This window comes from Lacerta agilis, chromosome 3 (assembly GCF_009819535.1).
Source record: "Lacerta agilis isolate rLacAgi1 chromosome 3, rLacAgi1.pri, whole genome shotgun sequence".
Lineage (NCBI taxonomy): Eukaryota > Metazoa > Chordata > Lepidosauria > Squamata > Lacertidae > Lacerta > Lacerta agilis.
Genome location: NC_046314.1, coordinates 19,840,907 through 19,854,445, shown reverse-complemented (window position 1 = coordinate 19,854,445; position 13,539 = coordinate 19,840,907). Strand labels below are relative to the sequence as shown.

At 41.5% G+C, this 13,539-nt stretch overlaps 2 protein-coding genes across 6 annotated transcripts in view; one reads left to right on the top strand and one right to left on the bottom strand.

The window, feature by feature from the left end:
• Positions 1 to 1,334: 1,334 nt before the first annotated feature.
• On the top strand, positions 1,335 to 4,474 carry SF3B6 (splicing factor 3b subunit 6). The gene is made up of 4 exons (XM_033142973.1): positions 1,335 to 1,465; positions 2,168 to 2,286; positions 2,831 to 2,969; positions 4,345 to 4,474. The coding sequence occupies exons 1-4, from the start codon at positions 1,436 to 1,438 to the stop codon at positions 4,432 to 4,434; spliced, it is 378 nt and encodes a 125-aa protein (XP_032998864.1). The 5' UTR covers positions 1,335 to 1,435; the 3' UTR covers positions 4,435 to 4,474.
• A 3,787-nt stretch (positions 4,475 to 8,261) lies between these two features.
• Positions 8,262 to 13,539, bottom strand: part of FKBP1B (FKBP prolyl isomerase 1B) — a 45,360-nt gene continuing 40,082 nt past the window's right edge. For 3 of the 5 annotated variants that reach the window (XM_033142971.1, XM_033142967.1, XM_033142968.1), the window contains exons 3-4: positions 10,378 to 10,490; positions 8,262 to 8,969 (exon numbers count right to left, since the gene is read on the bottom strand). In XM_033142971.1, coding sequence (XP_032998862.1) covers positions 8,841 to 8,969; positions 10,378 to 10,488 — 240 coding nt within the window. In that variant the 5' untranslated portion in view covers positions 10,489 to 10,490 and the 3' untranslated portion in view covers positions 8,262 to 8,840. Of the gene's footprint in view, positions 8,970 to 10,377; positions 10,491 to 11,413; positions 11,509 to 13,539 lie in introns of those variants that run through there. The other 2 variants (XM_033142970.1, XM_033142969.1) reach the window with 2 other exon arrangements.

Here is a 13,539-nt window from a genome sequence, read left to right as displayed (position 1 = left end):
AAAGAAACGTTCCAGTGTGGCAACAGAAAGCAAACTAAAAATGCTTTTGCAGTTGATCAAAACTATCCAGCAATATCAAGTTATAGGAAAACTGGTGCTATTAACAGTAGCCCTTCTGGTTGGTTAATTGGTTTGGCAACTTCCAGGCACATGATGTGTGATGCTAATTATTTTCCCCAAGAGTTAAATGATAACTGATCAGAGGCAGCTACCAGAGAGCTATGAGATTCAGGTGAGGGTCAGATGACTTGTCAATCCCAGCAGGTATATAAGAGGACGAGATTCAGGTGAGGGTCAGATGACTTGTCAATCCCAGCAGGTATATAAGAGGACGACCCGGCCTGCCCGAACAAACGCCGCAAATTCTCTCCTCCAGAATGTTGCGCCCATCAAGCTGTGTGTGGGAATTATCCCTCCGTGTGTGGTGCTGTCAGGAGGGGGTCGTGCAAATGCTGCGCGTTGTGCAGAATGGAAATATTTAGGTACGATGTTCTATCTATGGATGCAGCTTGCAGAGGGGAAATTCGATAGGACGAGGGAGCATGGGTCCGCTGTGGGGAGCGCAGCGTATTTCTTGTGCACGGGTGCCTGCCTGCAGAAGGGATTTGTGCTGCGGAGCTGTTGTGGAAAATGCCTATGTGGTTGTGTTGACAGGTGTGCAAAGGAGGGGTGCAGAAGCGAAAGGTATCTGTCTATATGGCCTTTCCAAAGGCCAGGTTGTGCAGTCAGCTGGGGCCTGTAAAAAGCCAGGCCAGGAGCCACCTTAAACGGAGGCTGCATATAGGCCTTGTGGTGCATGTGATTCAGATTCTATTCAGTTGAACCTCTGGTTACAAAGTTGACATTTTTTTAGCAATGCCCCCCTAGTGAGCCTTCTTTTGTTCACTTCTTTTTATTTAGAGGCAGTGCACACCTATGTTTCCAGTCATGTGTTACTCCATGTGTTACTCCATGTGATCCCATATTTTCAAATCTGAAACCTGACAGCTATGCCACAAAACCTCAATGTTTACATCAAAAACAAAACAAAACAAGAATTACTTAAATTCCCATGGACTTCCTCCCTCCCCTTTGTGGGTTAACTTTTTTTCTCCTGCAGTAAGTTGCCTCCTTTGGCTGCTGAGCTTTGGACGTAAGAAGGTTTTGCAAGAAAAAGAAGGGGGGGAGCAGCAGCAACTGGATCCGCTCCAGTTTATCCACCCCATCGCCAGCCACTCTTATGGCGGAGCGTCGGAAGTCAGGCGTCATATCCGGGAGAGAGAGAGAGAGGCGAAGCCAAGCGGATGTTCCCCGCGTGCCTTCTTCCGGCGCAGGCGTAGGACGCGGCTGTTGCTGTGCTGAGGCTCCGCGACCCTCTCGTTTGGTCAGTCGCGGCACCGACGACGCTCTCGTTTTCCTCAGCAGCGGCAGCAACTTCCCACACAAGGCCGCCGTCATGGCGATGCAAGCGGCGAAACGCGCCAATGTAAGCAGGGACCCCCCCTTCCCTTTCTCCTGTGCGTGGCGGGGCCGGGGGCGCGTGGCCATTTTGTACGTCGGCCGCCCTTTCCTTGCTTCCGACTCCTCTTCCTGCCTGCCTGCCTTCCTTCCTTTCTTTCTTTCTCTCTCTCTCTCGCCGCCTTCCGCGTCTGGTTCTGCGCCTCTTCCTCATGCACCTTCGGGACATTCAGGAGGGCGCGTCACGTGAGAAAAGGCTTTAAGTGGGTCCGCTGGGGTAACCACCTTCGGGCTCGAGGGGTGGTGCACTCCCATATGTTGTGGGGCTGCCATTGTTGTTGTTGTTGTTATTAGTTAGCTTTCGGGCTTTGGGGGGCACCCCCATATATTGTGGGGCTATTATTATTATTAGCCATCAGGCTCAGGGGCACCCCTATATGTTGTGGTGTGTATTATTATTATTATTATTATTATTATTATTATTATTATTAGCCTACTTCGGACCATAGCTGTCAACTTTCGGATTTGAAAATAAGGGGAGCAGAACAAGAACAAAAAAAAAAAACCCACCTGAGCCTTCATTGGCCGCCTGGGCTGCCACTTGCTGGTCCCTCCCAGAGCTCCTTTGCTACGCCCCCCTTCATATATATATATGATTACATATATACATACCATACAAAGAAATCATGTTGCTAATTTGTTGCTAATTTGTGATTTTTACCAACTCTAGATCCGTCTGCCCCCTGAAGTGAATCGAATTTTATATATCAGAAACTTACCGTATAAAATTACAGCAGAAGAAATGTATGACATTTTTGGAAAATATGGACCGATTCGACAAATCAGAGTGTAAGTCTGTTGTACATTGCCAAACTAAGCATAGAAATTAGAATTTTCTTACATACGTCCAGTAGATTTCTAGTTGACTGACAGGTCATTATTGCAGCTTTCAATGTAAAATAAAGCAGTTGGGGGTCTAAATATATAAGCCCACTTGATTTGAATTCTGTCTGGGGAAGAAACCAATATAGGCAATGCACATAGACATATATAATATGTGGGATATTCCGCAGGGCAAATGTCCAGAGTGAAAATATTAGAATTATGCAGAGAGTTTTGGTTGTGTGTGTGTTTGGGTTGTAGTTTTTTACAGGGGTGATAATTAATAGACCCAAAAGGGAGCAATTTGTTGTGAGAGAAATGTTATAGGCATATCTTACGCAGCATAATCTAATGTCCAGTTTCATTGGGTTTACCTCCAAGTGAGACAGCAAAAGATTGATGTCACTGCCTTTCCTAGGGTCAGAATGTAACAGTGACTACAACAAAGAGGTGTAAATATTAACATGTTTTTTTTTGCTAAGATGATGATGATTAGTATTATTTGTTACAGAGGAAATACTCCTGAGACTAGAGGTACAGCCTACGTTGTCTATGAAGATATCTTTGATGCCAAGAATGCTTGTGACCATCTGTCAGGATTCAACGTGTGCAACAGATACCTTGTTGTCTTGTACTATAATGCAAACAGGGCAAGTACAAGAGCTTTTCTTAAAACATTTGAACATGAGATTAACTTTTTATAAGGTCATTGTGAAAACAGTGCTGGAATAATTCAATATAAGTGAATTGGGATGCTTCCTTTTTATTTACCCTCAATAGCAGGGGCTTGTATGAAGGAATTAACTCTTCCAGTCCTGTTTATTTCTAATCAAATTGTGTGTCCCTTAAGGTTCTCCAAAGCAAATATCCTCTAAACTTCTTCAGCTGAAAATTGAAGTAAATCTGTATTTTTTTATAAACCAAAAAAAACACCTGAATCATTCTTTAAAAGTGTTTATCAAACTCCAAACGGAACCAGTTCAATACAGGTTGCATATTCAGAACAAGGTATTGACTGAATGCCCCAGCCCCAGTATTCAGAGCAGATAGGGGAAAAGCACAATCTCATAGGATTTCCATATGTGTTAGGTTTGTCCAGCCCTCTGTGTGGACGAGGAACCAGCAGGCAGGATGGAGGCTTGTTGTTTTAATGCTTTAACTCACTGTTGCAGACTGTGAAATAACCTTGTGGGAAAGGTCTGGATTTCTGTGTACCACAGAAAGGAAACAGCTGGCTTGAGCAAATTATTTGAATGGTTTGACTCCTCAGTCTAGCATCTTACTTTGAGCTGCTTTGGCTACTAACATAACTGGCATTTATGTTCAGATCTCTCTTGAGATTCAGAACAGGTACAAAGATGTCAGGGTTTTAATCTGTGCATTGATTGATTGATTGATTGAGTGACTGACTGAATCTGTGCAGATCTTGGTATGTCTCTTAGAAGCTCTGTGTCTGTCTTGTCTATGGGACAAAGGTTGTTATTTTCCACAGAAGTTAAAATGCCAGCAAAAAGGGGGGGGGATTGGGGGTTAGTTTAGTTGCTTGTAGCACATTGATGTCTTAACAAAGAAAGGGATCACCTTTCTTTCATCCAGTTCATAAAGCTTCTTTGCTTGGTTACTTGGAAGTGAATCTTTCACAGATGATGGGAGGAGATGCCTTATAAAAGCCCGTTAACAGATGTGCCTGGGGACACCCAGCAATTTCTCCTCTGTTCCACCTCCTGATTTCTGAAAATCTTAAGAGCATGGGCATAACATGAGGCTGCTTATACAGTATTATTTAGGGTCAAGCGTTCTTTCCCAAATACCTTTCCTGAGGAATTAAATAAATGAATGTGTTTTGAAACATAGTTACTATAAAGTGTCTGCTTTTCTTGGTGGCAAGGCAAGTTGTCTATCATTTAAATTGATAAGATAATCATTTAAATTAAGAAGTGAGATTGCTTTAAAATAAATAGATTGCATGAAGCTGTTTTGATTAAAGAGTGTTCTTTTGTTAATAACATTTTTGTTTTATTACAGGCATTCCAAAAGATGGATACAAAGAAGAAGGAAGAGCAGCTCAAACTTCTGAAGGAGAAATATGGAATAAATACAGACCCACCAAAATAAAAATTATAACCTCTATGAGGAACTGGCTCTTTTGGACTTTTTTTCTTTTAAAAAATCCTATCGGTGTTTCTAAACTAAGTGCCCCACAAAATGTGCATGCTTAGTTTGGAGCAAGGACATTTTGGGATGTTAGATTTAGTGCAAATATAGCTTTATAATCCCAGTTTTGGAAAGACTCGTGACTGCCCTATCGTTATGATACTTGGCCCTTTGAAATTAAGGTTAGCCTTGGAATTTGCTACACTTTTGTAGAAATCTCCCACAGCTCAGAGGCTTATACAAGGCCTTTTGAATCTTTAATCAATAAACTCATTACAGTTGTGGGAACATGTAAAACATTCTCGGATAAAATGTTGTATTTAATCTGTTAAGGAAAGTACACTTATTTATTTTCTGTTTTGGTTTAATAAATGTATTTCCACAATTTGTCTTTTTCAGTGGCATGAAGATTTAGAAAACAGCTGCAAGTAGGGAATGAGGTTTGCAAGTGAGAAATTATGCCTAGTGTTCATCTAACCTTAGGGCAGAATTCAGCTTAATGATGTCTGGTGCAATTAGGGTAGTGAACTCTCAACTGGCTCCAAGATGTATTTTAAAGAGTTTTGTTACAGAGAATAGCAGAGTTCATTTGGCATTAGCTGCAGTGGTCCATTTGCCTGGCCTCCTGTCCCACTATCTTGGGTTTTGGATCCATAATTCATCTGCATGGACGACTAAAGGACAAACTCATCTCTGCAGTGAAGCTCTTCAAAAGATGAAAGGAGTTCTAGCCTTATTGTGTCCATCCAGAGACAGTATCAATTTTTTTTACAGTGTTTTTCTGGTCTGCTTTTGGTTTTGCTGTTAATATTGCTTGGTCTTCTAAGTGATAGACATAACTTTAAAATTAAGTTTTAACTTTGTTCATTTGACAAATAAAAATAGTATGCCATTTTCCTTTTAATTTCTGTTACTATGTGTTCATTCAGATTTTAATGTTTCTTTGGTTCTGAGCATATAAAACCAACTATTCTTAGTGCTGATTACTCAGCAAAGCAATGTCTTTGGGGTTTCATTAACAGAGGAGATTCACAGATTGGTCTTCTAGAGCCTGTTTTAGGTGCCCCGTTTTTCTGTGTGCACACAAAGTAAACAGTTTGTGCTTTCCGCACAAGGATATGGAAAGCAAGTGCCTAGAGGGTTATTTGGATGAAATCTCTTCAATATTTTCCTTGTGATGCAACAGAATACAAGGAATGAGACCAATTTAAAAGGAATGGTGGAAGGGTTGCTTGCCAAGGTATTAATGTCCTTGTACACTTGTTGATGCAGTTGAATTTAAGCTAATTTTTTAAAGCTACAGCAGAAATTATGCCCATAAAGTAGCCTATCCTTCTAAAATGCTTTTATGTTAATAATGGAAGGAAATAGAATTCCCTTATTTGAAAATTACACTGACGTAATTCTACAACAAAGCTGAGAGAAAAAGAGCACAAATGAATGCTTTGGTTGTCTTGATGACTATCATAATCCTTACATATATCTGCAACTTTGACAGTACATGGAATGGGGTGCACTGATATAACTGCTAGTTGCCCAAGTTTAGCATTTAGGCAAGCCTCAGATCAAGAACTTATAGTGGCTCCTGACCCTCCTGATTGCAGGGGAGTGGCTGATATATGCAGAATGCTCAAACCAGAAAGGTCCTGAACAAAGCCAATTGGTATTGAGAAAGCAAGCCAAAGCTTGTAAGTCTAGTATTAAGGCCTCTTCCTCCACGCCTGGCTCCTGTCATTTTATTGCCTCCTGCTTATTTGAGGCATCTATATACTTCTTAATTATTCACATTTCTAAGTGGTGTGCATTGTGAGGATCTGAAAGGGTTACACACAGATCTAGCTACGCCGTCACACAGGAACTGACGTTATGTTATGCTTTGAATATGAGACTTCTATAATTCTCAGACCGAGTGTGAAGTCTGTGTGAGAAGGTTGGTTTCGTTTTTGCTTGTACCGGAGAGGAGCCATGAACGCCTCATCTCCGGGCATTTGATTTATGCTACGCTTTAATAAATCTGCTTTGCTGACAGTGGAGGAGTCAGTGTACGTTTGTTAAAGACTGCTGATTAACAAAGACGATATTGCAGGGGGTTTTCGCTTCAAGAACGCTGTGCATTTAAACTCTGCTATGAAAGTGAAAGTATTTTGGAACTGCGTGATTGGGAAGCCTGCCGGACCCATTTTGGTGATTTATGGCTTCTGAACGCAGGGGTTTTATTTAAAGCAATCCACAGAAAATGGGACAAATACGATCAAACAACACTTACATTAAAATGCTGTTAAAACCTTAAGTTTAGCAAGGTGGGTACCTGTCTCATCTCAGGAGAGCATTTCACAGCCTTGACCCCACTATGCTGACTGCATAGGTAATAGTTATGGGCTGTTCATCTGAGCCGGAGGGGGGGGGGTCAACAACTCAGACTCCCCCCACAAGATCATGATCAGGCCAGGATATAAAATATCAGGTGGTTTTTAAGATACCCTGCACCCATGTTGCTAAGGTGCTTGTAATTTAATTTTCCAAGAGACAAAAAAACCCGCCCCAAATCCTGCACATTGATTCCACTCCAGCTTCTGTGTTTCTACTAACCTCAAGTGTTAAAGCTAAGTGGGTATCATTTTGGTCAGCCTGAATGGGTTCCATCACTTACAGATTGCCCAGCTGGGCTTGTATGGCATATGAGTTCCAAAAAAGAGCAGAGATATAAATTCATATGGGAGGAATTGTAGCTCAATGGTATAAGGCGGCCCAGGTTACAATCACACACATCAATCAAAAGGACCATACAGCAAGTAATGGGAAAGGACTGGCTGAAACCTCAAAAAAACACTTGCTTGTCAGAACAGATGATGATGAGCTAGGCAAGTTGAGCTATCCTGTCCTTTCCCTTTCAGTACCCCCTACATCAGTGTTTTTCAACCTTTTTTGGGCAAAGGCACACTTGTTTCATGAAAAAAATCACGAGGCACACCACCATTAGAAAATGTTAAAAAAATTAACTCTGTGCCTATATTGACTATATATAAAGTACCGGTAATTTTTCAATTTTTCCCACGGCACACCAGGCAACATCTCGCGGCACACTAGTGTGCCGCGGAACAGTGGTTGAAAAACACTGCCCTACATGCACACCTCCCCCAAATCTTCTGGGGACATAAAAGGGGCCACAGCTAGGAGAAAATAAAGCCTCACTGTGCAAGAAGAAATCTGACGACACTGGACACCGCCCATTATTTACAGAGTATATTTTGAGTGTAGAACACGGTATCCTTTCTTAAATACATTTTGTAGTGTTTTAATTATTCAAATACAGGCAATCCTTGTTTTGCTCACATTGGTAGGGCCCGCGTAAAGGGTTTTGCCCTATTAGTGACGTTTTTGGGTCACTTCCAGGTTTGGCACTGGGTGCGCATGTGCGATTGGACAAACGGTCGTTGCCTGTAATACATGAAAAGCACTTGTTTCTGGACTTCAACTAAAGCGCCGAAGCTCAGTGGCAGGACACCTGCCATGCATGCAGAAGGTCAGATTCAATCCCTCAATCCCAGGTAGGGCTAGGAAAGAGTCCTGCCTGAGGACCTAGCAAGCTGCTGCCAGTCAGTGTAGACAATATTCAGATAGACCAATGGTCTGAATCAGTAGAAGGCAGCTGCCTATGTACCTATAGTAAGATTTTGGTTGTTAGATCTGATTATTCAAAAACTACAGCAATATTACCAATGGAGTGAGAAAGAATTCTTGCGCTTAGGTTTTTTAACTGCTTAAAAAAACAAGAAAGCCAAAAAAAATCCATAAAGTATCAAGATTTTATTTTTCTTCTTGGAAAGTTATCACGTGGGATGTTTTCTTTAAAACAGCAGCAAGCAGAACATACAAATTGAGGAAAAAGTGGCAGCGCAGGTAACTTGGTTTGGCTAATGCCCAATCGTGTACGAAATGTACACTGGATTTCTGAGCACCCTTGTGTGTTTTTTTCTTTAAGTGTATAAGGCAGTGGTTTTTCAGTAAGTAATCTATATATTTATAGGTTTATATGTATATATATATGTATATATTATTTATATATAGTTTCAATCACAATTTTGGAGCTTCACATGCAAATTAAAATAAAATGTACAACTCAGATGTAACAGCCATCTTTTTTTCTGTCTCTACAGCAAAGAAGCATCTAATCAGGGACAAATTCCAACACTAATAACAGTAAAAAAGGGGGGGGGAGAGAAGTGGGAAAACAACCCTCAGGATAGGCATGGTTGGCATGAGAGCTTGAGTGAAAATGATGGAAATTCTAGTGAAGATGCCTGCCATTCAGAGGAAGGGGGGAAATGGTGGTTACCAATAGGTTTTTTTCAGTCAGTTGCCCCTCTTTACTCTATCCTAAGCAGCTCCACATCAAAAATCAGAGTAGCGTTGGAAGGGATGACTCCGGGGTGCCCCGTAGCTCCATACGCCATGTCAGGTGTACAGGTCAACTTTGCTCTTTGTCCTAGGCTCATCTGGCGTTTTTTTTTTTAACGATAGCAAATGGGAGAGAGAAAACGAGAAGCAAAAGAAAACATCAGAACATGTCAGCAACGCAAGCATTTCAAGATGTGCTCTATGTTAAAAAAGAGTGGTTCCACTGAGGAAGTCACGGGTCATAATCTCCATCTTTTAGATAGGGGTCAGGATACCATGCAGGAGGGGCGACTAACCTGTGGTTCTCTAGGTGCTGTTGGACTACAAGTCCCATCATCCCTGACTACTGGGCTGCTAGGATATGGAGCCCAACAACCTCTGGAGAGTCAAAAGTTCCCCATGCTTGCCATCTAGCAACCAACCACCACCAGAAGAATGCAGGAATTTGTAGTAGTGCTATGCAGAATGGTACTTTGGCCAATCTGCCAACAGGTGGAAATAATATATTAATGACATCACAGTAATTCCCAATGCAACAATCCACTAGGTGGAGCCAACAGACACTTGACCAAGGCAAGCAATTAATTGCAGGATATCAATGAGATGTTGGATGTCTTAGGATGGCAGAAACTGAACTCCTAGAAACAATTTCATTGGTGTAAGCACCACTGAACATAATGGAATGAACCTCTGAGTAAAACACGCATGAGGGTTAAAAAATGCCATCTTAAAGTAAGGTATTCCTCACATACGCTGTATAATTTTCTCTGCCACACTCCAACTGGAGGTTGTGTATTTGGTAACATAGCAGCTTCAGGAATTTAAGGGAAAACTCTGCTCCAGGAAGAGCAGAAGCAGCTGCAGAGGCACTCAGTTGATCATATACCTCAGGAACATACAGTCCTGAACAAATTTACTGCACTAAATTCAGACTTTGCCTAGGATATTTAAGGCCTATTCACATTGGCCTGTACAGACTTCCAGCTGATTGAGCCTGCAAGAAGGCAGTTGCCACCATGCACTAAAGTCAGCTTAGAATGAATTTATTATGTACTGCTGTGAACTTAAATCACCGGTTGATTAATTTTAAAAGGCACTATTTGAGTCATTCCTTAAATTGCTGCAAATGTAGGTACTGGAGCATTTTCAGAAGTGCAGCAAAAGTTGATCTCTGCTGAATTCATGGTGAGAGCGGGAACATAGCCAATTGATGCTCCAACAGGCTGAAGCAGGAAGTGATGGAGGAGTGCCCCAGGGCATGTCTACTCAGAATCAAATCCCACTGAGTTAAATTGGACTTCCTACTAGGTAAGTGTGTACATAGGATTGCAGCCATATCCTGCTGAATGCTGTTTATATTCAAAGCGGCATACAAATCCATGCACATTATGCCCTGCTCTGAGATTATAAATATGACACTCGTCCCACTCTTCCTATGATGTTAACCCCTCATTATTGTACTTGTTCTATCAGTTCTGAAAAGAGCTTCAGCATAATCCTGCATACCTGTGCAGCGCCTTCCTCAAACCCTTTAATGACCTCTTGTCTGCCGATCTTGAACCTGAAAGGCTTGTTTCGATCTCGGGAGGAATCAAACTTCTTTCCATTCTGTAGCATTCCTGCCAGAACACAAAAACAGCTCCTATTCCAGTCAAGCCTGCTGAGTTTCTGAGATGGTGGCACATTTGAAAAAAGGCTGCCTAAGTCTGAACGAAACAGGTATGCTCTGCTGGTCTTTAAAGGCTAGGCTAGGAAACCCACATACAGAGGCCTCTAAGAGTTAACTGCAATATCCCCATGACAGTGGTTTGTTACTGTAGCTATCTGGGTGGTGGTAATTCAGGCCTAGAGGTTAACTACCAAGCCTTGGGTCACCTAATGCTGGACACTAAAAAGCAGTATTTTGCTCCCTTGGTTCTGGTCTGTTGCAAGACACTTCCAGCTGCACTATAACAGGGCTGCATTTATCCTTCAAATTCCAGACTATGAATGAGTGACCAATTTCTTACAACTGCGTAACCCTCCCAGCAATGCTGTTGCCTGCGAAGACCCCCAGAGTCATCCAGACAAATTGGCAACTTGGGCAGCCGACACAAGGCTATCCGGTTACAGACAAGCAAGCTGCACTTTATATATTCAAGAGAAAAGATGACACAAGCAAATAAGTAAACAAAAAAAACAGAAGTTCTCAATATTACTACTACCAATAAAACGACAGAGGCTTTAATTTTTTTAAAACGCTGGAATATGAATTTTGTATATTTATGCCAAAATGCTCGGGAGCCATGATGGACTTTCTAGTGTGAAAAGAGTTTAAATTGTAGCATCAGCCAAGAGAGAGAAAAAATGATGATTAATAATGTCACAGACTGCTGTCATGTCCCTCCCTTGCTTGCCTTTGTTCTAAACTAATGTGTGTGTACATTTTAATAAAATTGATTACATAGGAATACTGGTATGTTTCCCTTGCAAATAGCACATGTTCTTGAAATCAAGAACAAATAGAAATTGGCAAGCCAGAATACACTCTGTAAAGTCTGACCTTGCATTATGCAGGTTGAAACAAAGCCTAGAAACTTCAGTGGACAGCTGCGTAATATATACACTTTTTCTAGTAAAGGCCAGAGTGACCACACTCAGCATCACTAGAAACAATGTCACCAGAAATGTGCAAGAGAAAGCAGTGGAAACATGAAAAAATGTTAGTTAAAAAGGCACACACGTATATACACAGCATAACAAACACACACAAAATATAATGACAGAATAAACTTTTTCAGCAGGGAGCCAGTCCACTGTCCCTCAGACCTTGTGGGGGGCCGGACAATATTTTGAAAAAAAAAATATGAACAAATTCCTATGCCCTGCAAATAATCCAGAGATGCATTTTAAATAAAAGCACACATTCTACTCATGTAAAAACACCAGGCAGGCCCCACAAATAACCCAGAAATGCATTTTAAATAAAAGGACACATTCTACTCATGTAAAAACATGCTGATTCCCGTACCGTTCGCGGGCCGGATTTAGAAGGCGAGCGGGCCGCATCCGGCCCCCAGGCCTTAGTTTGGGGACCCCTGTTATGATCAAACACAGCAGCCCCACCCCCATCACATCTTGCTCAGCATATGACTTCCTTAGCTAATACTGTCTACTGATAATATGGCTGAAGGGCAGTCACACCTCAATTAAGGCTGAGATGCTTAACTGTACCAGATGCAGCTGCACTGGTGATGTGCTGACTCATCCCAGAAACTCAGAAGCTCAAGGATACTTGAAAAAAAAATTAATCTGCAAGGAGACAGTATGAACATCTGCCAAAAATCCAAATATAGCTGCAGCTGTTTTGAACCACAGTCTAAAGGAATGTAGGAACACAGACCTTTTTGCTTCTATTATGAATATGTGCTTTACCTGGTACAGTATAGGGAAGTTATTCACTCATGGTGTTTCCAGGTAAGATTCTCATTTTTGCAAATCTCAGTTGCAGTAAGAATACATTATCAGTTGTGATTTTGGGAGTGACTATTCTGCCACTTGCTATTAATAGTCCTTGCTGCGAGCCAATCAGCATTTTAACAACCCAATATGGCTTCGGCTTCTGAGTTGCTTGTCATCTCCAGCACAGACAGTCACCGAGTGCAAGTTTTTGCAAGGCTTGCAAGTTAAATGCTCCTGCTCATGTCCTCTTTTGATCCATGTAGCACGTAGGGACTTTACATTGAGCCTGTGCCTTTGGCTGCTTTGACAACTTTGCTTCAGAGACGTCAACCGGCAATCCTGCAGCACTGGATAATGTGTCTGTAATTAACATTACAAGAGGCCTATGGGACGTTTAGGTGCTGAAAGGGGAATATGATGAAATTGGGTGGTGGCGGAGCACGCTTTACAGAACAGGGTTTCAAGTAATTCACCAGGATGGTCAAAATATGCTTAACATTGCTGCATTTCCAGTCCATTTGATGTCACCTACCCTTTATTTGCTGAAAAAAGATTTTACTCTCCTCAATTGATTATATTGTGTTCATATGCATAAACAGTCCAACCCAATCTTTATAACAATCACTTATCCGCCACTAAGTTACAGTCAAACAAATATGATTACAAATTGCAATTTACCGGTTAATATAAGAATATTAGAAATTAACAGCATAGCAAAAGAGAAAGATGTGTGTGTGCATTGTCACACATTCATAGTCATACTTAGAATGGATTGTTGTGTGCTACTATCGTTGGTAAGAAGATTTATTATAAGCTGTAAATGTAAATATAAACTGTGAACATCCCACTACCCCAAGCAAATAAGTGAGGCGGGGGAGAAGAAATAAGAGAGTGGTTTCAGGTCTCGTTCAGATGACAACATCTTGCCAAGCATCCCAGGAAGACTCAGGTATGCTTCCTTTGAAACATTCCTGCATTTAGCCCAAGAAACAGGACACATTTGACAGATCACACAAACTTTGATTTAAATTGTTTTTATACATTATCTTCCCCATTTTTTGGGGGGGGGGGATCAAGCTGGATTATGAAAAATTTGGAGACAAGTAAAACCAGAAACTGATCATATAGAGAAGGAGGAGTTCAGAGAAACCCCTAGCATGTCAACAACAAATGTGAGAAGTCTGCAGTCATGCCCCCCCCCACTCTGCTGCATATGTATTCAGCTAG